Genomic DNA, 27,940 nt, shown 5'->3' on the forward strand with positions numbered 1-27,940 from the left:
AGTGAAACTCATAGAAGCAAAGAGTGATAACTGCCAGAGACTTGGGGGGCAGGGGAAAGGAGGTAATGTTGGGTAAAGTGTACAAAGTTTCAGTTACCTAAGATGGTAACTTCTGGAGCTGTAATGCCTAGTGTGGTAACCATAGTTAACAATACCGTACTGTGGGCGGCGCCCGTGGCTCAGCGGGTAGGGCGCCGATCCCATATGCCGGAGGTGGCGGGTTCAAACCTAGCCCCGGCCAAATTAAAAAAAAAAAAAAAAAAACAATACTGTACTGTATGTTCGTAATATGCTAAGAGGGTCAGTCCTAGGTCTTTTCACCAAACACACACATAGTAGTAACTGAACAGAGTTAACAGATATGTTATTTAGCTTGATTGTGGTGATCATTTCACAATGTATATCAAGACATCAAATTGTGTATCTTAAATATATACAAGTGTTATATGTCAATGATTTGTCAATAAACCTATTTTAAAACACACACACACACACAGTGGCTCCCACCTATAATCCTTCATTTAGCACTCTGGGAGGTTAAGGCAAGAGGACTGCAGGAAGCCAGGTGTTTGAGATCAGCATAAACAAGAGCAGGATTCCATCTCAACAAAACAAAATTTATCCGGTTGTGATGGCTCATGCCTGCAGCCCCAGCCACTTAGGAGGATTGCTAGAACCCAGGACTCTGGAGTTGCAGAGAGCTAGGATGACGCCACTGCACTCTACCGTAGGCAACGGAGCAAGAACTTGCCTACAAATAAGTAAATAAACAAAGGATGGCAGGGAAGAAATGGAAGTATATTGCTGTAAGGTTCTCGTTCTAAGCAGTACAATGTCCCTTAAAGGTAGACCTTGATAAACGATACTACAAACCTAACTGTACCATAAACTCTAAAGTTAACTATTGGGATAGCCCAATAAAGAGTTATCGCAAAATCATCTACTTAGAATCCACTTCATGAACACACTACTACAACAGAACATTAAAATAAAATCATACACTCATCTCTCTGCTCTTCCTGTTACACAGCCTTGACTCTTTCTCCCTTTTTAAAAAGAAAATAAGAAGGGAGAAGTAATGTGACATATCTTAACAAGATGATCCTAAGTCTTCCTGTTAGGTATTAATGCAAGAAGGGAGAGGCATCTCCACGACGCTCGAGTTTCTGGTTTGGCCCATTGGGTAGAAAGTTTTCCAAAGACTACAGGGAATTGCAGGGGGTGTGGGAAAGAAAGGGCTCTGTTTGGGAAACAGCAGTGTGAGACGGCAGCAGGACACTCACATGCATCCCAGAGCTGGCCGCTCTCTGTAATTTTTAGTGTAGGTTGGGAGAAGGACTGGAGGTTTGGATGTGAGGCAAGTTAACCAGGTGGTAGGTAGTTGGGAAGCAGTAAAAGAGACTAAGGAATGGCCAGAAAATGAGGAGTATAAAATAAGGAAGCAGGGACCAGAAATGAAGGAAGAAGAGACAAGGGGGATGGGGTGGGATTGCAAACAGTAAATGCCACAGAGCAATTAAGATATTATAAAAACAGTCCATCGGATTAGGCAGATAAGAGGTCACTGATGGCCGTTACAGAAAGAGGAAAAGAAGACTTTTGGTCTGAAGTTCATTAATGATTTCAAAACCTTTTCTTTTTGTAACTCCTACTGGGCAGCACACCAAGTAAAGAGTCATCAGAAAGAACAAGAATGCTAACATAAGAATTAGAAACAAAGAAACACATTAATGTACACAGTTGTGATTTAATAACAAAATTAAGAAGAAAAAAGAATTAGAAACAAAGTAACACTCAGGCGAGAGTATTTAAATTTAAAAGTTTCCTACAGTATCAACACACACACACACAAACATAGGTACAAAAAAAAGATTTGAAAAAATAAACCAAAGAGGTTTCTGGAAACTTGGAAGATACTGGGATTAAAAGTGGTAGTCACAAGCAACTTTAGCCTGATCTCTAGTTTTAATATTGTTTATAAGGATACTTTATTCATGCATTTACTTATATAATTAAACATTAAGTTGAAAACAGCCCTACAAATGAGATAATCTGTTCACCCATCCCAGAGCTGACGGCTCGCTGGCCGCGCATGTACACCACAAGGAACCCTCAGCTGTGCCAGCAGCCTTTACTCTTAGCACAAACTATATACCTTTACTGCCACGTCTAGTTTTAATTGCACCATTTTAACTGTAACTTTTTTTTTTTTTGCTTGCAGTTTTTGGCCAGGGCTGGGTTTGAACCCGCTACCTCCAGCATATGGGGCCAGAGCACTACTCTTTTTGAGCTACAGGCGTCGCCCATTAACTGTAAACATTTTAAAAATTACTTCTTAAAGCTCCTTCCAACTAAACGATTCTAACTGGAATTATGTGCACATGAAAATTACTTTGTAACAAACTAAATTTAAGGCACTTGTATATCAACAGATGGCTAAGTTTATAGATATGGGTGAGCAAGGCTACATTTTCTGAGACAGGATTATACACCTTAAAACAAATGCAGCACCAGGAAAACACAGTGACAGACACTGGGAATGTGAGTTTTTAGTGTTATTACTACTTGCTCTCTTAACTGCTTAGACAGTTTAACAAAGAACACTTTTAAGAATTCTCTATTCTTAAAAATCCTAAGTAGATAATACAAATTTATCATTCAGATATATAAGAACATTGGTAACCAACCAAAAGTTAATTAGTAACACACATTTATTATTTTCTGTTACATATCTGAACATAATTAAGTCATATACAGTTTTTTTGGTGAGCAATTTTCAACATGAGCTTTGAAATTTTTATCAATGTCACAATTAAGAACATATACGATGTGTACTTCTATTTCACATCTGTCATTGCTAAGCATCTGTGAAAGCATCATTTATTTCTATTTCACAATGAGAACCAGAGAGGGAAAGACGAGGGTAAAGGTTAATTATATATTTATAGAACCCTAAATAAAGACCTCTCCAAAAAAGACTAGTTTTTAAACTAAGACCCTTCATCAAGGAACAAAAGAGAAGAATCTACTTTATCTCCTACAAGATGACAGACTGTATGGGATCAGGATGAGAAATATGTGGGAATAGTGGAAATAAATTCAAACTGATTTGAAAGGGCGAGTGTTTTTGTTTCACTGTCATAAGTATGTACATACACATACGTGTATATTTTTTAATAGGCATTTAGGCTTTACATAACTTGTAAGTCACAGAAAGAACTTCTAGGATGAAAAAATGGCATAAATATAATTTTAAACTAGAAATTAATAAAAGTATTTCAAAGACTATTGTTTATACAAAGAAAAATTTTTCCTTTTGGTTAAAGGCAATTTCAAATAATAACACAAAAAATGTCAACCTCTCAGCTGTTTCTTGATTAAGCATAACAAAAAGCATTTCAGTAATCATTCAAAATCTGCTTTTACAAAATTCACTGAAACGGTTACAACACTTTACGACAAAGAAGTTTGGGCATCTATACATCATTTGATCCTGTTCTATTTTCACTTTGTTTACAAGTGTCTCCTCTAATCACTCAGAGAGAGAATTAAACTACACAGTAAATTATTGACTAAAAATATGAACATCAACTATATAGATACTACAAAACATAATCTATATAGGCAGCAAAACAATGTTTTGAAAATTATATCCATTGGCGTGGCATTGCTTTTAAAGGGTTGTAAAGGATTCTAAGGAAAAAAATTAAGTACAGACAATAAAACTATCATCAATATATTAATTATATTTGACTAAAAATACGTGGTCAAAATTTTCCTCACAACTTACTTCTGTGTGGCAAGTAATATGCTTATAAAATCTATATAGTGGTGATTTTTCATTTAGTACAATGTTTTCCACATTCCAATGTAACCAGCTATTTAAAAGGAATTCTTTAATAAACGTGTCACATCACACAATGTGCTTAACCTAAAGCCTGGGATGAATCAACAATAGGAGTTGGCACTTTTTAAAAGGAAAAAACCCATAGAATATTTTCATTTTTAAAAATAAAATATCACCAAATGAATTATTTTATACTAGAATCGATGTTATTTTCTATCTACAGTTAAAATTATATTCTTTTCTAATTTACAGTTAAAATTATATTCTTTTTCAATTTTTCAACAAAATTGTTGAAATAAGAGAAAAACTGCACATATGAGGGCAAATTATGACTTTTCCTGTTACTGCATTTCTCATTTCACCGTAGGTGACAGGATGCTGCCGGCTGGATTCACAGGAGCAGGTCAGGCTCTCGTGAGCAGCAATGAGAAAGAGTGAAAAATGTCACAGCTTGGAATTTGGTTGTTAAATACAACCTCTATTCTAGTCTTATAAGCTTTTCAGCTAGTAAATCAAAATCCTGTTATACGCTAAGATAATATTCATGACAATTCTCTATATTTTATCTTCTTAAAATCAAAGACTCAATTCTAAAGGGTTAATAGAGGAATTACAAAGTAACTCTCCAGTTTGCATTTCCCATAATACTAAAATAAAGCTTTTTCTTGTAGTCTAGAAATTTGCTTTTTTAATACTGTGAAAAGCCTCTATGAATCTGTTTAACGTATTTATTTCTTTTCATCTATTCAGTGCCACTGGGCATAACATGTAATGCAGTGCGTGTTGATACTCTGCAAAGCGCCACATGACTCACTGTACCCTAATGCACTCCATTAATCCTGTTTGGACAGCTGGGACCAGGAATTTGTTAGCTGCATGCTAATTGTTCCATCTTTCTTTTTTTTCTTTTTATTTATCTCTATGGCAAACTACTCTGGAATTTAATTTGTAGGTGTTCAAAAAGTAAATTTTACCATTAATTTGTTTTCTTTGTATTAAAACTATATTCAGCATGTAATTTTCTTCTATAAAATCAGTATATATTAGTAATTACCAATTAATCTTAAATCACAGATACATTGAGTTTCATAATGTTAAAAAGGTGGGGTCACAAATTATTTGATAGACCATCAAAATATAAATGATAATATTTAGCTTTAAAGTAGATTATGTGAAGTGCATGTTTTTGTCATTTTCAAGATTCACACATGGTAAGTGGGTGTCAGAATAGAGTAACAAGTCCTAAAAAGCAAGCACAAGAGAAATAAGGCTATTTACATAAAAGAGCTTTATATCAGCCTGTGGACATAAGTAAAGCTTTACATCAGCTTTATATCTGCCCTTTAATTTCACTTTCTATTGCACATGAAATTCTTAGTAGGACTTATGAAGATAATTGCAAAGTGTGTGTTTTCGCGGCACAGCCTGCACCCCTAATGTCTACACGTCTTGAATAAATAATGGAAGCAATGTGAGAACTGAAACAAAAGCAACTCAAGATTACTAGCAATTTGTGCTAAAGCTTAAAAATTGAGTTTGTCTAATCATTTGTGGACAACTCAAATCAAAACCTAAGTCTTGAGAATCAGACAGAACTGCTCGGTGGGCATTTCTGTCTGAGGACGCGGTCTGCAGTAGTATTGTATAAAAGGTAAGGAGGCCAAGCCAAGGCTCAGCAGACTGTCAGCGGCTAAGGGAGACTCTGTCTTACTTTTAAGAGATGATCAAAGTTCTCTGTAAGCTGAAACATTAAGAGGACAGCATGAATGAAGGACAGGCTGGTGGAAACCCCAGCACTCGAGGGCGTCCTCTGAGCCAGTGCTCTGGGGTATCATACAGCCGTCTACCATGTGGGGGACACAGAGCAGCTTAAAATAAGTTTACAGATTTTCAATGTTAAACCACACAAATCATAAATTTTAAAAGACACTTTACATAAGAAAAATTGGTTTCACATGTTCAGCATTAAATACTTACATTAAAAGAAATACGTTTTCTCACTAGAGGATTCAAAAGCCTAACTTATGAAAGTAAAAAACAAAAACAAAGTCCATTGTTTGGACAAGGAATGTTTTAAGTGTTTAAAAAATAAATGATCTTTATTTGATAAAAGGACTTATCTTGATATGGACCTACACACAAATGAAGTGTAAAAGTAAACTGATGTGGGAAGAAACATTACAGTTCAAATATGATCTTTTTGAAAAAGCTTGGAAACTAAACGTTAATGGAGTTTAGTAAAGATATCTTTAAAAAATATGGATTTTAAATGAAAGTTTCTCTTTCAAGCTTACCCAGTGTTCTTGACATCACAGGCAGAGCGGAGCTCAAAACCAAGATAGACACACAATTCCCAATGATCTGTTGTAAGAAATCAGGAAGAGTACTAGGTAAACGGCAGGGCAGTGGAGCCTCCAACATGCTGGGAAATCACTGCACAGTCTGCTAACGTCTCAGCAATACTTACTATTCAACATAGAAATTTAAAAGGATAATAAACTTCTCCTACAAATGTTAAAAGTTATACTTGTAAGTTCTAGAAGATCTTTATAGTACCAGGCACAAATATAAAGTTACAGAACATTTAAATTACTTTTTATGTAGATAATGCATTTTATATTATTGATTGTGGTTGCCAATTTCAAAAAGATTTTCCTGTCAAGTAAAAAATAATTAACACATTTAATATTTCTGAATATATTTTTAAAACCAGGTTTATCGCTCAAGATCTCTTACACAGTATATACTTCTAATATGTTTAACTATTATAAGATTAAATTTTAAAAGCTCCAGAAATCCAAAACATCTAGTAATTCATTTTCAGTGTATTCCACACTTATTTTTTCATACTAAATAAAAGCAATTGAAAATATTGTTAATGCTTATGATCACTTAGACTAAATATCTCAATTACTTACTGACTTTAGTCACAGCAATATATACATGTATGTGTGCGTGTATAAATACATACATATAAAACAACTTTTCCCCTTTAAATAAGCTAAAGATACGAAATATATGATAAAAAGAAAACAAGCCAGCAATTCATAATTATTAGTTACCCTTCTTTGTCGGCCTATGGGAATATTTTACAGAAGACTCAGTCACTATATAAGGCAATAGCCTTTATTATTCTGAAGCCAAAGACATATTGTAGAAAGTCAAATTAACCTCAGGCTACAAAATGTTTCTGAATAGAACTCTTCCATCTTACTTTAATTATTCAAATTTGAAATACTTTGTCTCTACTACTTGTAGCAACTAAGTTCTTCAGATTTCAAACAAGCTCCCCGAAGTACAGTGAGCACAATTGAAGTTACTCATTAGCAAAACATGTTCTTTAGAGGAAAAAGAGCCCTTTCAGGAGCCTTCTGAGGCCAGTTAACAAGCCCGCAATTCTAAGCATTTACAAGTGAATGGACGGCACCCAAATTAAACAGAACACATCCTTTTCCCACTCAGCATTCTGAAAATCTACCAGTTTGTGTTTATGTAACTTATAAACAAATACCTATCACTGCAAAGGAACTATTCAGGGCAATTACGAAATAAAACAGTCCATTTGTTTTGGAAGGCAAAAGAGAGCCACAGTCACCTAAGATTCTACCTTACCTTTGTCATAGTTGTGTCATCCTTCTTGGGAGTAAAGTTTCCAAAAAACCGAAGACTATAGAAGCCAACAACGGAGGACACCATAAGATAGCTGTGAGAATCAAGGGGAAAAACTCTCCAAAAGAACGCAAGTCTCCCTAGGTTCTCAGAAGTCTCTAGAAAGTCTTAAGGCCCATAGGAAAAATAATACAAAAGCCCACTTTAAGTGCTGAAGGAAGAGTAACCTCCTAGACAAGTGTCTTAGTAAATTACCAGTCTCAGAAAAGTAGACTAGACAGAAAACTAGGTAACAGACAAAAATGTGCCATTAAAGGATACAAAATCAAAATGATTTCAAGTGCAGCTCCCACAAAACCAAAAGTAGAAAGGGAGGCATTTCCTATTCCAGGTCCCTGGGAAGAGAAACATTTTTCAGAATTTAACGACATCATTATATTTGGTTTCCCTAAAATTGTTGTCTCATAAATACAAGAGCACTGAAATAGGAATGTTTAATACCTGGAAATAACACTAGACTTTCAAAAGCCAAAAAAATATGACATTAGACTGATTTCATCAACAAATTCAGCCATCATGTTAACAATTTTGAGAAGCTCAAAAAAAAAAAAAAATCTGATGTATCTCAAATATAATTTATTTGTCAAAATGATATGATTATGCTTACAATTATAAAAATGGGACCATTTGCTACTCGAAAAAAAATCCTGAATATTTTTAGGAGAAAAAAAAATTTTATACAACAGTACAACAGGAACAGAATTTACAACTATCTGAACACTGAAGCAACATAAAAAAGTTATGCAATTAAAGTAAGTTAAAATTAAGCTATGCATAGAAAATAAATATGTATATTATATCCTGCTTCTTCAGTTGAAAGTTTCCTTGGGAATTCAGAGTTATAAAAGATATACCTGCTGGGTGGCACCTGTGGCTCAAAGGAGTAGGGCACCGACCCCATGTGCCAGAGGTGGCAGGTTCAAACCCAGCCCCGGCCAAAAAAAAAAGATATACCTGCTAACTCAGATTTTAAAAGGTAATGCTATAAATGTTTTCTTAATCAGCATACCTGTCGCAAAACCTATCTTTACCTAGAACTTAAAAAAAACAATGGAGTGGGGCCACATCTACGGTGCCTCTTAGAATGGGTACAGGCGAAACTTACTAAATGCAGAATACAAATGCCTACATACAGTAACTAAGAAAATGCCATGAAGGCTATGTTGAACAGTTTGATGAGAATATTTCAGATTGTATATGAAACCAGCACATTGTACCCCTTGATTGCACTAATGTACACAGCTATGATTTAACAATAAAAATAAATTAACTAAAAAAAAAAAACAGAAAAATTAATACTTTTATAATGAATACAGTGAGACAGGCAAAAATCATTCCCTACTAAAGTAGGAATAATATTTTTGAAGATTACTAATTAAAAGAACTATCTGATTATGAATTACTATTTTATGAATCAGTTTAAATTACCTCTAATAGAAACACAACAGATGATTAAGAATGTATAGTCGGGCTAATAAAAAATAACCTTTTGTCAATCTTTTGAAGAAGAAATAAATAATGCTGACAGAAAGCGATGAGGTTAGGACGGACTACCACAAAAGGTGGCACTCTGGTGTCTGAGAAAGCCTAGGAAGGTCACTCTGACCTCTCCCCTTTATCCTCTGAAGTAGACCATCAGACCCTAACAGAAGAAATGCCCTCGCTATGCCTGGAAGAATGAAGCATCCTTATCTCTGAGACTCTGGGACCAAGAGAACTGAACGGAAAGGCCTTGCCAGCCTCTGCTGTTCACAACCATCAGAGCATAGCCCTTCTGTCCAATCAGACTTCTCCATGACTACTCCCTCTAATCAAACTTCAGCATAAAAATACACAGGTTCTCCCAGTTATTTGGTCTTCATCTCTGAAGTCTCCTGTGACACCTAAACTTACCTAAATAAATCTGTTCTTTGTTATAAGTGCCTCAGCCATGAATCTCAGCAAGGGGTGAGGAAAAGATAGTACTTCTTCCCTACAAAAGCCTGATGACCAAGAAGGAAAATACAATACTTCGGAAGTATTCCTTGTCTCAAGAGAATGTGTACAGGCAAAGAAGATGATCTGACTTACTTGCACAATAACACAGGGAGCTCGTACAACATACAAGTCATTCTCCATTATGCACTGCGGGGGACAGTACAAAAATGTACCCCAGGCTTGGGTCTCACCTTGTTTTGCTGGTATATTAAAATGGGTTAAAGAGTGAATAGGAAGTCTGTACAGTAAACGACTTACTGCTCTGTCAGTAGGTTTGGGTATAAACAACCAAACAAAAAAAGTTATAGACGGGGGAAGAGTTCACTCTCGTTTGTGGGTAGAAGGCACCTGGCTGACACTCACAGACAATAGCCTGTGCCCAGATGCGACAATGGCAGTAACAGACGGCATGAGGCCCTGGGAAGGTGGGGGTGGGGTGATCTGTATCCAGAATGTGATTAAAGGAATTAGCCTTTGAAAAAAATAATGGGGTACCTTTGTCTCAGACTGAGAAGAAATTAAGATAGATATTAACTTTTTTCTATGAGAGAAAAAGACCTATCATCTGGTTCAGAGAGAATTAAGTGACATAAAAGGTCTGAAAGGTCTTAAAGTCACTGCAACAGAGAACAGACGAGCTGCTGAATGAGGAAACAAAGTGCTAAAATTTAAATGCCACCTGAAGTATCCAAAACATCATAGAAACACCTAGAAAAGTATGTCAAATACCAATATTCAGAGGTAACCATTCAAGCAGGCTAACTGACAGAATTTCATGAAATCATCAGGTTTTCTTGTTGTTGTATTTGGGGTTTTTTTTGTTTTGTTTTTTGAGACAGAGTCTCACTTTGTGGCCCTGGGTAGAGTGCTGTGGTGGCATCACAGCTCACAGCAACCTCTAACTCTTGGGCTCAAGTGATTGTCTTGCCTCAGCCTCCCAAGTAGCTGGGACTACAGGCGCCTGCCGCCACAACGCCCGGCTATTTCTTTTTTTTTGTAGTTGTCATTGTTGTTTAGCAGGCCTGGGTCAGGTTCAAACCCGTCAGCACCAGTGTTAAGTGGCAGGCACCTTAATCACTGAATATGGACACCGAGCCAAAATCATCAGTTTTTAAACAAGAGAAAATATAAATCATGAAAAGAACTATGCCTCTCTTTCAGTAATTATACATTTTGGAGCAGTTTCATAAGCTGTGTGACACTTTCGAACTCTTATACTTGAAAATAGGCCCTGATAATCCAAAGTGAAAAAATTAGAAACAAAACTAATAGTTAATAAACACTGTTTGTGAAAGCTATTTGCATAAAGAAATCCACACAAGTTGAAGTATATACATGCAGAAAGGCAAATGTCTCCCTTCACTTATTTGAAATACTCAAAGAGTATATACATATAATACTTTTGCCGTAGAAAGAGGTTTTAAAGCATTTCACTTTACCCTTGTTCCCTTTGGCATTGCTGTTTCATCAACCAGCAGGCAAAGAATATTACAAGCCACCAGGAGGACTGAGATGGACTGCAACATAAAAGACAGGCCATCAGCTCTCAATCACGGAGATTTTTACCAAGACACAAATATTAAAATCTAAGTAACCAAATATATGTTTTAGAATAGAGGGAAAGCAGTCAAGACCAAAATCCTACATATAATACTAAAGCAATCATATCACATATAAAACTCAAGAAGTTTTTATCCTCCAAGTTATCATAATTTTAGACCTCGTGACAAAGCTAGTAATATAGATCCTTTTACTATGAAATCTCCCCAATTGTAAACACACAACTCCACAGACTTAAAAAGTAGTAAAATATCATCAGAACTAATTTCATAAAGAAATGTTCATATTCTATCAGAGTTTGAAGTAGAGCATCTGCAACATTTTATGTTTTCTTAATTTTCAAATAAACAAAAGGTTGAATTTCCTAATTTCGTGAAAAAACAATCTTGAGAATTTTTCTTAATTGTCATTAATTTCCATTTTTGCTGTATTGTTTTTACAAATAAAGGCATAGATGGATTTTAATCCTGCTGATAAAAAACCAGTGTGGTAGAAACCCTTTAGCAGAGAGAGTTGTCACATTCAAATGCTGAAGCAAATAAAATATAATTTCCTTTTACATGTATTTAACTAGGCAAACAAATTCTTACCGTCTCAATAAGGAGAAGAACCATAACAGCGGGATACACCAAATTTCTTTCCCATGCTGAAGCCTTTTTTCGCCTCTCTATTAGAAGGAAAAATAAAATACAAAATAAAATAGATTCTAGTAATTTCCAAAAATTCTCTTCAGCTTCACATTTTCATTCCATACATGATCAGTATGCATTATTTTACCATAAATTTCTTTCTTTTCAAGATTTATTTCTTAAAAAATAGAAATTACTTTTAATCTTCCTTCACAAACTATAAAAGTCAGAATATTAAAACCTATTTGTTATATTAAATAGCTCAATCCTAGTGATGTTTATATTTCAGCTCTGTAAAGACCTCTCGGTGGTTAAGGAAATACATTGTTAGCAAACACTTTACTTTGAAACATCCAATAGCAGTTGGACTCTGGTACCCACAGGTGGTCTTATAACCATCTCCACAGACATGGAGGGTGACTGCATTGTATTTCAAACAGAGCTACATACTGATAGAGATATATATTTGAATAAATAAAGTAATATTAATAAATATCACTTCTATTTTCATATCCTATAAAGATAAACACTTTCCATTTCTAAATGCTAGATACAAACTTCTACTTCTGGCTACAACAGACTACCTTACATCACACCAATTCTCATGCTTAGAAATAGTGGAATAGATGTATCAAACTTAATTTAACAACAACAAAAAAAATTCCTATGAACCTATCAGAGAGCTACTAAGACAATGAAATCTGAGGGGCCAATATTCTGTGAAGTAAACTGAGGTAAGTCCTCCGATCTGGAAAACCTCTACCAGCAAGGCAATTTCCAACATTTAATTGGCATAAACCAATTTGTGAAATCAATGGGTAAAAGGCCACAAGGGTAAAGCAAAGCTTTCAGCAAACTTAGCAGAGCCAGAGACACACACACTGGAGTTTGGGGCTATCATGGAAGCAGAATTTGAGAGGCTGTGATCACAGAAAAAATGAAAAGCAAAGAAGTGAGCCTGGCTGCAGCGCTGCCTTCCCGTAAGGCACCTGTGGCTGAGAGGCTGGAGAGAACAGAAGAATGCAGCCAGGAGAATGAGAGGCAGAGCAAAGCTTCCTTTGGGCTGAGGTTTCTTGCAAGGTTAAAACTATAGTTCATTAAGAAGTAGGGTCACAGTCAAAAACAAAACAACCAGGCTTTCAATTAAGATCAATAAAAAAACTATACTCTAGGATAATACCAAACTAGAAACACATCAAGCACAGTCTTGAATGATTTCAAGCCCACATGGATTAAATTGATAGGTTCCTATTCTAACTGTCTATAAGAAACAAAAGTAAATCCTCTCAAAAAAAAAAAAAGGAAAGAAAGAAAATATCATCTGGAGTTTTAATTTTGTACAAGAAATGTCCAGTTTTCAATTAAACATTACAGGAGACAGGGCAAAGATGGGGAAAAGACAGTGGAGACAGACCTTCAGTTGGTCTCACTGGACTGATCAGAAAGAGGCCGTAAAATAAATGATTAATATGTTAAATAAAATAAGTGAGAAAATGGCAAATTTCATAAGTAAATTTGAATCTCTAAAAAAAGGAACTAAGAAGTACTGTAACTAAAATGATGAATTCCATAGATAGTTCTGACAACAGTTATAACATAGTTATAATAGGAAAATAAAAAACAGACCACTAAAAGAGATATGGACTAACGCACAGACATAAAACCAGGAGGGAGGTACAGAAAACAACACGAGCGTGAGAAAGTCTAGCATATGTGTAACTGCAGTCTGAGGAAATGAAAAAGAGTGAGGTGCAAGCAGCCTCTGACAGGAGGATGGCAAACGTGTCTGCTGGCCTCTCATCTGGCATCTTCAGAGAATCCCATTACTAGGCATTTACCCAAAAGAACAAAAATTTTATACAAGGACATTTGCACCAGAATGTTTATTGCAGCTCAATTCACAATTGCCAAGTTGTGGAAGCAGCCCAAATGCCCACCAACCCACGAATGAATTAACAAACTGTGGCATGTGTGTGGAGTACTATTCAGCCATAAGAGAAGATGGAGACTTTACAGCTTCTGTGTTTACTTGAATGGAGCTGAAACACATTCTTCATAGTAAAGTATCTCAAGAATGGAAGAAATAAGATCCAATGTACTCAATACTAATATGAAACCAATATATAAACAACTACCCACCCACAGTAAAGCAAAAACACTAATAGAGTCTAGCAAAGGGGAGAGGAGAGGTGGGGGGAGTGGGCAGGAGGGAGGGCAACAGACCGACCTCCCCTTATGTGCACCTGTGGGGTCAGCACACCCCCTGGGTGAGGGGCTCAACCACAACTTGAACTTTACCTTAGAACTGAAAACAGTGTAACCTAAACATCTGCACCCTCACATTAATTTGTAATAAGAAAAATTAGTAGCAATCCAATGAAATATTTAAAAAAAAAAAAAAGAAATGGTTAATAATTTTCCTCTATGGATGAAAGGCATCAAGCCACAGAATCACCAGTGACACGACTTCAAGAAGGACAAGTATAAAGAAAACAATTTTGAGTAAAACTTCAAAACAAAGACAAAAAGAAAATCTTTAAAAGCCCTTCAGAAGAGCAACAATATGACTTTTAACAAGAAATAAGAAAACAATAAAATGACATCACAGTTGAAAACTACCAAATAAAAAATCTAAATTGTGTAAGAAAAATAATAAAACACCCCACAACCTAGAACATGACGTAAATATGTCTTCAGATAAACAAAAACCAAGAGAATCTATTGCCAGCAAACTGCATTAAATTAAATATTAATGGATTTTTTTTACACAGAAGCTACATGAGTACTAGAAACAAAAACAGAAACACAAACCAAAAACATGCAAATTAGAATACCAATGAAACACCACTTCACATCCACTAAATTGGTAAAAAAAATTAAAGTCCAACACTGCTGAGTCTTGGCAAGATGATGGAGAAACAGGAACTCCTCACATCTAGCTGGGATGAAGAAGAACGCAACTATGGGCAGCTTGGCATTGTCTACAAATCTGGTACAGACACTGATACAATGACCTTGTATTTCCATTTTTACTATGTGCACTATAAAAAATATATGCCAAATGGCAAGTATCAGAATGCTTATAGCAACATTATTCATAACAGCAGAAAGCTGGAAACACACCTAATATCCACCAATAGCAGGATGACTAAAGTAACATTAGGCAATATAATGTTACTAAGAGAAAAAAAAAGAATGATCATTTGACTTTCAAAAACAATACTGGGCTTCCACTTCTGAGGATGGAGCAACAATAGGGACCAGATCTACCACCCAGCCTGAAATAATTAAGAAACAAAAAAAATACATGTACATGAAACAGTATCTTCACGACACTGGACATCTGATCACAGGAGAACAAAGACCTCTGAGAGGTGGGAGCACAGTGCAAGCCTACCCGACAGCCCACCTGAGACAAGGGGGAAGGACCCTGCTCATTTCTTGAGTTAAGGACATGAAATGGACATGACTCAGTCTGGGAAGACTGAGTCAACTGGAGTTTGTAGAACAAAGTGCCAGAAAGGAGACTGTAGCAAAGAAAAAGAACTATGAGGACCTGAAAGGGGTCACCTGGAGTGCTCTGCACAGTAATGACTGACTCAGGTGTGTGAGGAAACAATCCACGGCTAAAGAAAGAACCACCCAAAAAACGAGAGCAAATAAGTCATTGGCAATCAAAAAGGGCAAAGAATAATGCCTGCTCCCACAGAACAGTACAAAGCTCACAAATCACAGGCCATCAGAGACAATGCACAAAAGCGTCTACCCCCCACAGGGGAATCATTAGCCACAGATGTGATGAAGCACTGGTCTAGCCTAGTAAGTCTTCAAAGCAAGACAAAATAATATCGAACTGTTCTCAAGTCCAGAACAAGAGTATCCCAGAACAGAGTACCCCATTTACAGGAATACCATGAATGAGGCCCCCAACAAGGCGCAAAATACAACCAATCAAAACTTACCAAGAACTAACACAAATATTAGAATTAGCAGACAAAAACATTAAAAGTACTGTAACAATTGTATTCCATATACTCAGAAAAAAGGACACAGATTGAACATGTAACAATTAAAAACATTAAACATATAAAGCAAGTCGAAACAGAACTTCCAGAGATGAAACTGTAGGGTCTGAGAAAAACGACAGGATTAAAGGTTGATTTGATGTGTAGAAGAAAAGATGAGTGAAAGTGAAGACAGCAATGGAAACTGTACGAAATAAAGCTAAAAGAGCAGCCTTGAACTATGTCTTTATAGACATGCCCTGAAAAGGGAAGCACAGAGGGGGAAATAGAAACTATTTAGAGAGGTAATACCTATAAAAACAAAAATTGATACAAAATAGCAAACCATACATAGCTAAGTAAGCAGCATATTAAAAGGATTATGTACTAAAAGAAAAATTTTCCAAATTAGATGAAAACTATAAATTCCTAGATCTAAGAGGAACTGAACCCAAAATCAATGATAAAGAGGACATCTTAAAAGCAGATACAGAAAAAAGACACATGAAAAGATAAGCATGACATATAACTTGTCAGAAATAATGCCAATAAAAAGACAGTGGAGCAACATCTTAGAATGTCAACATGTTTGAAGAGCCATTTGTATACGTACAAAACAAAAAAGGTGAATGAATACACATTTATCCTCTCCTCAAACTAAAGACAGTCTTTTTCAATGAGGTTAGATAGATTGAAAGCTTTTAACATAAAGATTTCATAAATTCTCTCATATTTTAGCTGCAGTAAAGTCTTTAATAAGAAACCAAGACCAATATACAAATTAAGAAAAATATAAATACAATACCTAATTTTGTCTTAAGAGTCTTTACATTTTCAAGTTCTTGTTCCAACTCCTTTATGTTGTATTCCACTGATGAAGACAGCCCTATCAAAAACAAAAATAATTAGAAGTATAACAACAGAATCCCTAATACTATTGAACAGGTTGCCCTTTAATTAAAATATAAAATATCATATAGCAAATCCTGATAACTGGCAATAAAAAGAAATGCTGCTGTCATTCATAGACAAATACATCTATATCTTGATCACTTAAAACTGTCAAGATCTTGCTGATTAAATACAATGTGTTTCCTAGAAAAGTTATTACCTTGGTGAAATTCTAATTTGATCAATTACTAATCTTCATTACAAACGCTTCAGTGTTTACTATTGAAAGTGAAAAAAGGCAAGATCTTCTTTATCCATCTCGATTCCCTAAAGAGACAATTTATTAACAGCTTGGCTGATGCTTCCACACCTTTGTTTAAAATGTATAAGCATTTTCATACATATACACCGTGTGCATGGAGAATGAGGACTGAAGACCCCATTCTTGGCAAGAGAAAGCACACCCAGAAAAAGAGGAAAATTAAAAAGTAAGCTGAGCGAGTCAGAACAAAGAAAAGTCAGCTAGTTTACATTTAAGCTAGCCATTGCTAGCAAGCTTCCTGCCTTTTCTGAAATTCTAGCCTGTTGGGGATGCAGCTTACAAACACCCCTGCTGGGTCTGTGAGCACTCTGAGGAAAAATGGTCATAGAAGAGACTGTGGCAAAGACCTGGAAAGATACATTAACTGGGTCGTTTCCTGACTAGTAAACAGGCAAAGCAGATACCCATTGTGGAGATTTGCATTTGCCTGGAGCAGAGATCAAAGGAGTAGCTGCAGCCCTGAGATATGGGCAGAAGAACTTATATCCCTTATTGCAGAGGAAGATCCTCTGTGGTGGTGATGGGAGGAAAGTTCCTCCCTCCCACCGATTCTTCAGAGGAGATTAACACCAGTGGTGTTTTACTCCACAGGGAACTAGCAGAGTTTAATATCTCCCTAGAAATCTGTGTGTGTGATCTCAAGTGGGAGGCTCTCCCAGTACAAGGCTCAGATTTCAGATTTCTGAGGGCTACCCTTAAGGTTAATAATAATAATAGGAGCTGATGTGATCAATCTGAGAAACTGCTGGCATCTTTGTTACCTCCCTCATCTTACCCTCTGGGCAAATAGACTCCAATAAAAGCAGAGTGGAGCAAACACTCGGGACCATGGCCGGAATCCCACAAACGGGCAGTGGACCCCTGAGTTCCCACCTTTAATTCTATTCTGGGTCTCATGTCTCTTTCTTTATTGTAGTTTCTAACTCTGTATTTCTTCAGTCAGTCACCGCTAGTTTCCACAGGTCTTAGCGGACCCTGCCCCTGGGGTGGGACTCTGACACCACACATATCAAACATGTTACTTTGCCATTTGCTTCCGAGTCAATTTGCTTCTGAGTCAATATGTCCAAGTTGAGAGCTAGTGCCAACTCCTTAATAGCTGAATAATATCCCATACCATGGACATACTACTATTTTATTCAGAACTATTCCATTTATCAATATTCAGGGTTTCCTCAATTTTTGCCATTGCAATGTTGTAATAAACATTCTCATGTGTACATCCAGTGCATTTGATTCTAATTACTTCTATAAAATAGCTTCCCAAAATTCAGACTGCTGAGCTAAAGGATATGAACATTTACAGTTTGAAGAGATATTTAAAGGTTATATCCTCAAAATACTGTAATGATTTCCATTTCTATCAACAGCTTTGGAAGTACCTATTTTTCAATATCTTCCCCAGCAGTAGATATTATCACTCTTAAATTTTTGCCAATTTAATAGATTAAAAATATTTTCTTACTGCCACTTTAATACGCATTTTCTTAAATGTGATTGAACATATTTTCATATATTTATTAATCATATGGATTTTCCCTGTTCACATTTTCTGTTTCTTTCTCTAATGGTTTGTATATCTCCATGTTCTATTTTATCTGTTAAATTCTGCTACAGTGTGGATATTCAATCCTCTAGAGCTCATGTTGAAATGTGATCCCCAGAGTTGGAAGTGGGACCTATAAGAGGTGTTTGGGTCATGGGGGTGGATCCTTTATGAATGGCTGGGTGTTCCCATTCTGTTAGTTTCCACAAAAGCTAGTTATTTTATTAAGAAGAGCCTGACATTTCCCTCCCCTCTAGCACCCTCACCACACCATCTCTGCACACATTGGCCTCTTCCTCTTCCACCAGGGTGGAAGCTCCCTGATGCCCTCCCCAGGAGCAGATGCTGATGCCGTGCTTCTCAAACAGCCTGGAGAACCCGGAGCCAAATAGACCCCTTTACTGCGTATAAACCACCCAGCCCAAGGTGTTCCTTTATAGTAACACAAATGGGCTAAGGCACAGTCTGAAACAGATAAATTAAAATCCCCTACTACCAACTACACTGTGATTAGGTTCTCTCAGTTTTTAAGATTTTTGTTTGCATTTTGCACTTGTGTTTGGCTACTGAGTTTTGGGGAGGAGGGTTTGTAATTTTTTTTTTTTTTGATCCACATAATACTGCTACAGCTTCCTTAGAAATCATGTCTTCTATTGTTTCATAATGACCCTATTTGTCATTAGTACTTTTTAAATTGATTTCTGTTGGGTGGACTTTAAAGCTCTACTGTCTTTTTGTTGTCACCTGTGCTCACCTGTCTTGCCTACTTGCTTGTTACTTATGGATGTACATACACACACACCACTTTGATTTTTTTTTTTTTTTTGAGACAGAGTTTCACTATGTCGCCCTTGGTACAGTGCTGTGGCATCACAGCTCACAGCAACCTCAAACTGTTGGGCTTAAGTGATTCTCTTGCCTCAGCCTCCCAAGTAGCTGGGACTACAGGCACCTGCCACAACACCTGGCCATTTCTTTGTTGTTGTCGTAGTTGTCATCGTTGTTTAGCAGGCCTGGGCCAGGTTTGAACCCGCCAGCCCTGGTGTACATGGACGGCACCCTAACCACTGAGCTACGGGTGCCAAGCCACACCCCTTTAATTGTAACCCTGCTTTTTCTCTTATCCAGCTGAAATTTATTTGAGGTTTAACCTTTATCAGTTAGAGCTCCTTGGTTATAAGTAACTGACTCACTAGTTAAGACAGAAAAGGAATTCATGACATGCAACCCGTAGGAAAACCTTCCAGTAAGGACACAAGGCATCAGGAGCTCTGGGTGGCAGGAACACAGGGTAGTCTCTTCATGTTATCACAGCTGGGATGATTCAGTCACAACTATTTTCAGTCATTATGTCACTGTGATCAAGAATAAAAGTCTACAGAGCAAGTGTTCTAATGACATGGCTTAGAGTCAACGTCAGCTCCTCAGAGAGACAGAAAACCCTGACAAGCAGCTCCACAGACCTTTATCCAACAAGGAAAACTGCAAATCACAGCCAGGTGCTTTACTAGAAGAAATGGCAGTGGGTGCTTATAGCAAACATGAAAAACCCTGTCTCATAGGCTCTGTTCTTTTAAGATTTTTCTGCCACCTGCATATTCCCCAGCTCTTATTTATTTCGGGTGAGAAAGAGTTTGGTGGATTTGTTATAATTATGGTACAGTTTTAAAAGAGAAAAACATAAATATGAGCTCACCTGATGATTTTATTATCTATTTTTGGTTACAAATAAAATAATTAAAGTGTTCTTGTTCATTTTGTTTATAATTCTGAGTGAGACACTTCCTGGAGCCATCTCCAGGATGGAGTCTGGGCTTCCTCTCAGGTGTCTCACACAGGAATACAGTTTCTCTCCTTCCACCTTCCTCAGCACACCATGCAATCCTTTGCTGATTTTTTTTTCCATTTTGCATTCTAAGATGCATCTTCCCATGGAGCCTCTCCTCGGTGTCAGAAGATGATGGGCTTCCCCTCTTCCTTGAATTTCTCTTCCTCACATTGCTCACAAGCTGAGTCATGAGATTTCTCCTGTAAGGAAGGTGTGTCCACACTTTCTCTCCACTCTCTTTTTATCTACTTAGCAAAGGATGTAGCTGCTCACAACTGCAACTTCCATCAGCCAGAAGAAAAAATTTTTTCTTCAGCCAGAAGAAAAAATAATCCCTAACATCCACAGGACTAACCAACTCTATCCACTCTTTCCATAAATTTTGTGTATTCTTTATTGTTTGTTCTTTAATTTTTTTAACTATGTGTATTCTAAAATAACTGCTGGTTTTTCACATTGTTTATTCCCATAACCAGTAATCAATCAACTGTGTCTGAGGGCCAAAGAATGTACTCAGCATTGTCACTAGCCTCTTGTCATGGAATATAAGAAGCAAAAAAAAGAGGAGGTGGAGCAAGATGGCGGCCGAGTAACAGCTTCCTTGCCATCTGGGCACCGTGAGTCTGGGGAGATAGGACTCCAGGCATCCCTGGCTGGTGGGATCTGCCTATCATCACCCCTGACAGGATACAGGGAGTCAGTGAGAGACTTCTGGACCCCAAGAAGAGGAATATAACAGTGGAAAAACGGCAAGTGGCCGCGTGTGTTCAATCCGTCTAAAACCGCCCGCAACTGTAAGTTCAGTAGCAGCGAGACTGCAAACCAGAAAGGCCTTACCTGTGAACTGTTTTGGTGTCTTTGGACTAGGCACTCAGTTGAACTGCCTTGGGGAGAGCCTGAGTGGGAGTGCGGAGAACTTTGGCCGTTGTCTAGGGCCCCAGTCTGAGCCGCTGAGCCAGACGGAGCTAATAGTGTTTGGCTGTGGGTCACAGGGAGCCATTGTGAGTGATCTACCCTGGCAAGCTCTGCCCTCAGGGTCGCAGAGCTAGAATTGGGTGGGAGCTGGTAACCCAGCGACCAAGTAGCCTATGGGTGGAGCCTGAGCTGCCTTGCAGCCCTAACCTTCAGGGGCAGAGTGAGACCAGTTTTGGCAAACTTCAGCAGTGATTCCAGCGACAAGCACTTTCCTGGGAAAGCTTCTGCTCAGCAAGTTTACAAGTTCAAAGTGCCTTTTAAATGGGCTGAAGAGAGATTTAGGGTGTCTACCTGCTGGGGTTTGAGAAATCAGCAGCCTCCAGTCGTATCAGAACTGTGATTAACATCTCATACCCCAGAAGACCACGTGTTGCCCACACAATATTCAATAACGTATACATACTGCTTTGTTTTTGGTTGTGCTTTTTGTTTGTTTGTTTGTATGTTTGTTTGTTTTTTGGTTTGGTTGCTATTTTTGTTTATTTTGATGTTGTTGATGTTGTTTTGTTTTTTAATTTCAATCTTTTCCATACAGATCCTTTTCCTTTCTCAATTTTTCTAGTTTAATTATAATTTCCCATTGCTGCCTTCTTCAATAACTAGAACTTCATTTCTGTTAGTGTTTCTAATACTATTATTTGGTTTTTCACCCAATTTTATCCCATAAAGTTTTATGTTTGCTTGTTTTGGTTTGATTTATAGCATGTTTGTCTTTCCTCTCTACTTGGTGGAGATGGGGTACTGTGTCTGATCAGGTTAGCAAAGAGCTGCTGACCTCAAGGGAACCACCCAACGTGGGCACCCCCAGAAGGTGGGGTATGTTTTAGGGTTGTATCAAAGTACCCTACTGTACACCTATATTGTTCTGTCTCCCTCTTTTTGTGCCTCTCTTCTTTTTGTCAATATTCCTTTTACCCACCCCCTCTCCTTTCTCTATTTTTCTTTTTTTTTCTTATCACTCGGTCCTCCTTTCTTTCATCCCCTTTTTTTGCTCTTCAACCTTCTCACCCTTCTGTTCCTGTAACCCTTAGTCCACAGGCACGAGAACTTAAAGAGCAAGAGGAAGTGAAAGGAAAATTAGGGCAAGGAAACAGATAAAAGAAATCACTCATGAGGAAGAATCAGCAGAAAACTCCAGGCAACATGAAGAACCAGTCCAGAACAACCCCGCCAAGGGACCATGAGGTACCTACTGCAGAGGATTCCACCTATAAAGAAATGTTAGTAATGACAGAAAGGGAATTTAGAATACACATGATGAAAACAATGAAAGAAATGATGGAAACAATGAAGGAAACTGCTAATAAAGTGGAAAATAACCAAAAGGAAATCCAAAAACAGAATCAAATAAGAGATGAACGATAGGAAGAATATAAAAAGGATATAGCAGAGCTGAAGGAACTGAAACAGTCAATTAGGGAACTTAAAGATGCAATGGAAAGTATCAGCAACAGGTTAGACCATGCAGAAGAAAGAATTTCAGAGGTAGAAGACAAAGTTCTTGAGATAACTCAGATAGTAAAAGAAGCAGAAAAGAAGAGAGAGAAAGCAGAACGTTCACTGTCAGAATTATGGGACTTTATGAAGCGTTCCAACATAAAGAGTTATAGGAATCCCAGAAGGGGAAGAAGAATGCCCCAGAGGAATGGAAGCCATACTAGAGAATATTATAAAAGAAAATTTCCCAAATATCACCAAAGTTTCTGACACACTGCTTTCAGAGGGATATTCGGACCCCAGGTCACCTCAATTCTAACCGAGCCTCTCCAAGACACATTGTGATGAACCTGTCCAAAGTCAAGACAAAAGAAAAGATTCTGCAAGCTGCCAGGAGTAAGCGCCAGTTGACCTACAGGGGCAAATCCATCAGAGTGACCGCAGACTTCTCTAATGAAACTTTCCAAGCAAGAAGACAATGGTCATCTACCTTTAATCTAATTAAACAGAACAATTCCCAGCCCAGAATTCTGTACCCTGCTAAGCAAAGCTTAAAAATTGACAGAGAAATCAAATCATTTACGGACATACAAACATTGAGGAAATTCGCCACAACAAGACGAGTTCTACAGGAAATACTTCAACCTGTTCTGCACACTGACCACCACAGTGGATCAGGAGCAAAGTAAGAACTCAGAAATTAAAGGACAGAACCTAACCTCCACACTGATGCAAAACATAAAACTAAGCAATGGACTCTCACAAAATAAGATGAATAGAATACTACCACACTTATCAATTATCTCAATAAATGTTAATGGCTTGAATTCCCCACTGAAGAGACATAGATTGGTTGACTGGATTAAAAAACACAAGCCATCCATTTGCTATCTGCAAGAAACACACCTGGCTTCAAAAGACAAATTAAAGCTTCAAGTCAAGGTTTGGAAGACAATTTTTCAGGCAAATGGAATTCAGAAGAAAAGAGGAGTTGCAATCTTATTTTCAGATACATGTGGATTTAAAGCAACTAAAGCCAAAAAAGACAAAGATGGTCACTGTATATTGGTCAAGGGAAAAATCAACAAGAAGACATTTCAATTCTAAATATTTATGCACCAAATTTAAATGCTCCCAGATTCCTGAAACAGACCTTACTCAGTCTGAGCAATATGATATCTGATAATACCATCATAACAGGGGACTTTAACACTCCTCTTACAGAGCTAGACAGATCATCTAAACAGAAATTCAACAAAGATATAAGAGATTTAAATGAGACCCTAGAACAACTGTGCTTGATAGACGCATATAGAACACTCCACCCCAAAGATAAAGAACATTCTCCAAAATTGATCATATCCTGGGACACAAAACAAATATCAACAGAATCAAAAGAATTGAAATTTTACCTTGTATCTTCTCAGACCATAAGGCACTAAAGGTGGAACTCAACTCTAACAAAAACGCTCGACCCCACCCAAAGGCATGAAAATTAAACAATCTTCTGTTGAATAACAGATGGGTGCAGGAAGAAATAAAACAGGAAATCATTCACTTCCTTGAGCATAACAACAATGAAGACACAAGCTACCAAAACCTGTGGGATACTGCAAAAGCAGTTTTGAGAGGAAAATTCATCGCTTTAGATGCCTACATTCGAAAAACAGAAACAGAGCACATCAACAATCTCACCAGAGATCTTATGGAATTGGAAAAAGAAGAACAATCTAAGCCTAAACTCAGTAGAAGAAAAGAAATATACAAAATCAAATCAGAGATCAATGAAATTGAAAACAAAAGAATCATTCAGAAAATTAATGAAACAAGGAGTTGGTTTTTTGAAAAAATAAATAAAATAGATAGATAAAATAAAATAAATAAAATTTTTCAAATTTTTTTGAAAAAATAAATAAAATAGATAAACCATCTCGTTGGCCAGACTAACGAGGAATAGAAAAGTAAAATCTCTAGTAACCTCAATCAGAAATGATAAAGGGGAAATAACAACTGATCCCACAGAGATACAAGAGATCATCTCTGAATAATACCAGAAACTCTATGCCCAGAAATTTGACAATGTGAAGGAAATGGATCAATATTTGGAATCACACCCTTTCCCTAGACTCAGCCAGGAAGAAATAGAGCTCCTGAACAGACCAATTTCAAGCACTGAGATCAAAGAAACAATAAAAAAGCTTCCAACCCAAAAATGCCCTGGTCCAGATGGCTTCACTCCAGAATTCTATCAAACCTTCAAGGAAGAGCTTATTCCTGTACTGCAGAAATTATTCCAAAAAATTGAGGAAGAAGGAATCTTCCCGAACACATTCTATGAAGCAAACATCACCCTGATACCAAAACCAGGAAAAACCCAAACAAAAAGGAGAATTTCAGACCAATCTCACTCATGAATGTAGATGCAAAAATTCTCAACAAAATCCTAGCCAATAGATTACAGCTTATCATCAAAAAAGTCATTCATCATGATCAAGTAGGCTTCATCCCAGGGATGCAAGGCTGGTTAACATACGCAAGTCCATAAACGTTATCCACCATATTAACAGAGGCAAAAATAAGGATCACATGATCCTCTCAATAGATGCAGAAAAAGCATTCGATAAAATCCAGCATCCTTTTCTAATTAGAACACTGAAGAGTATAGGCATAGGTGGCACATTTCTAAAACTGATTGAAGCTATCTATGACAAACCCACAGCCAATATTTTACTGAATAGAGTAAAACTGAAAGCTTTTCCTCTTAGAACTGGAACCAGACAAGGTTGTCCTCTGTCACCTTTACTATTCAACATAGTGCTGGAAGTTCTAGCCAATACAATTAGGCAAGACAAGGAAATAAAGGGAATCCAAATGGGAGCATTGGAGGTCAAACTCTCCCTCTTTGCTGACGACATGATCTTATACTTAGAGAACCCCAAAGACTCAACCACAAGACTCCTAGAAGTCATCAAAAAATACAGTAATGTTTCAGGATATAAAATCAATGTCCATAAGTCAGTAGCCTTTGTATACACCCATAACAGTCAAGATGAGAAGCTAATTAAGGACACAACTCCCTTCACCATAGTTTCAATGAAAATGAAATACCTAGGAATATACCTAACGAAGGAGGTGAAGGACCTCTATAAAGAAAACTATGAAATCCTCAGAAAGGAAATAGCAGAGGATATTAACAAATGGAAGAACATACCATGCTCATGGATGGGAAGAATCAACATTGTTAAAATGTCTATACTTTCCAAAGCAATCTACCTATTCAATGCTATTCCTATCAAAATACCAACATCGTACTTTCAAGATTTGGAAAAAATGATTCTGCGTTTTGTATGGAACCGGAAAAAAACCCGTATAGCTAAGGCAGTTCTTAGTAATAAAAATAAAGCTGGGGGCATCAGCATACCAGATTTTAGTCTGTACTACAAAGCCATAGTGCTCAAGACAGCATGGTACTGGCACAAAAACAGAGACATAGACACTTGGAATCGAATTGAAAACCAAGAAATGAAACTAACATCTTACAACCACCTAATCTTCGATAAACCAAACAAGAACATACCTTGGGGGAAAGACTCCCTATTCAATAAATGGTGTTGGGAGAACTGGATGTCTACATGTAAAAGACTGAAACTGGACCCACACCTTTCCCCACTCACAAAAATTGATTCAAGATGGATAAAGGACTTAAATTTAAGGCATGAAACAATAAAAACCCTCAAAGAAAGCATAGGAAAAACACTGGAAGATACTGGCCTGGGGAAAGACTTCATGAAGAAGACTGCCATGTCAATTGCAACAACAACAAAAATAAACAAATGGGACTTCATTAAACTGAAAAGCTTCTGTATAGCTAAGGAGACAATAACCAAAGCAAAGAGACAACCTACACAATGGGAAAGGATATTTGCATATTTTCAATCAGACAAAAGCTTGATAACTAGGATCTATAGAGAACTCAAATTAATCCACATGAAAAAAGCCAACAATCCCATATATCAATGGGCAAGAGACATGAATAGAAGGTTCTCTAAAGAAGACAGATGAATGTCTAACAAACATACGAAAAAATGCTCATCATCCCCAATTATTAGAGAAATGAAAAACAAAACCACTCTGAGGTACCATCTAACCCCAGTCAGAATGGCCCACATCACGAAATCTCAAAACTGCAGATGCTGGCGTGGATGTGGAGAGAAGGGAACACTTTTACACTGCTGGTGGGACTGCAAACTAGTACAACCTTTCTGGAAGGAAGTATGGAGAAACCTCAAAGCACTCAAGCTAGACCTCCCATTTGATCCTGCAATCCCATTACTGGGCATCTACCCAGAAGGAAAAAAGTCCTTTTATCATAAGGACACTTGTACTAGACTGTTTATTGCAGCTCAATTTACAATCGCCAAAATGTGGAAACAGCCTAAATGCCCACCAACCCAGGAATGGATTAACAAGCTGTGATATATGTATACCATGGAATACTATTCAGCCATTAAAAAAAATGGAGACTTTATATCCTTCGTATTAACCTGGATGGAAGTGGAAGACATTATTCTTAGTAAAGCATCACAAGAACGGAGAAGCATGAATCCTATGTACTCAATTTTGATATGAGGAGAATTAATGACAATTAAGGTTATGGAGGGGGGAAAGCAGAAAGAGGGACGGAGGGAGGTGGTTGGGGCCTGGTGTGTGTCACACTTTATGGGGGCAAGACATGATTGCAAGAGGGACTTTACCTAACAATTGCAATCAGTGTAACCTGGCTTATTGTGCCCTCAATGAATCCCCAACAATAAAAAAAAAAAAAGTGTCAGATGTCTTCTGACATTGGAACAGAAAGGAAAATCATTATAATGGACATAGGATCAGACAGGGTTAACAGTCAAATTCAATACATTACATTTAGTAAAATATAGTATTTGAATTCCATGTAATTAATTATAAAAGCTGATGAACTTCATTTTATGCTTCTCATACTACTTGCTTTAATTTTAGGTGATTTCAGTTTTATCATCATCACAATGAAGCATACCCCGAGTGTCAAACACTTGTGTGGATTTGTTTTCATGCCTTCCTCTTTCCTAGTTCACTCTCGAAAAAGACAGCTGCTTAGCCGACTCTTTCAGCATTTGTCTTTCTACTGCTATTTTTTTGTTCCAAGGTTAAGCATTCCCTGTCACCTTCCCTGCACTCCGGTGACAGGTGAGGGTTCAAGTCGCTGACCTACACACTTCTTC

The 27,940-nt window shown here is 37.2% G+C and overlaps 1 protein-coding gene across 2 annotated transcripts in view; it reads right to left on the minus strand.

Moving 5' to 3' along the window:
- The window catches only part of LMBR1 (limb development membrane protein 1), a 241,507-nt gene that overhangs the window by 33,435 nt on the left and 180,132 nt on the right, over positions 1-27,940 (minus strand). For both annotated transcript variants that reach the window (XM_053609599.1, XM_053609600.1), the window contains 6 exons: positions 16,492-16,572; positions 11,644-11,720; positions 10,933-11,010; positions 7,778-7,851; positions 7,460-7,550; positions 6,142-6,208 (listed from right to left, as the gene is read on the minus strand). In XM_053609599.1, the coding sequence (XP_053465574.1) occupies positions 6,142-6,208; positions 7,460-7,550; positions 7,778-7,851; positions 10,933-11,010; positions 11,644-11,720; positions 16,492-16,572 (468 nt within the window). The remainder of the gene's footprint in view (positions 1-6,141; positions 6,209-7,459; positions 7,551-7,777; positions 7,852-10,932; positions 11,011-11,643; positions 11,721-16,491; positions 16,573-27,940) is intronic.

The sequence above is a fragment of the Nycticebus coucang genome, chromosome 11 (assembly GCF_027406575.1).
Source record: "Nycticebus coucang isolate mNycCou1 chromosome 11, mNycCou1.pri, whole genome shotgun sequence".
Lineage (NCBI taxonomy): Eukaryota > Metazoa > Chordata > Mammalia > Primates > Lorisidae > Nycticebus > Nycticebus coucang.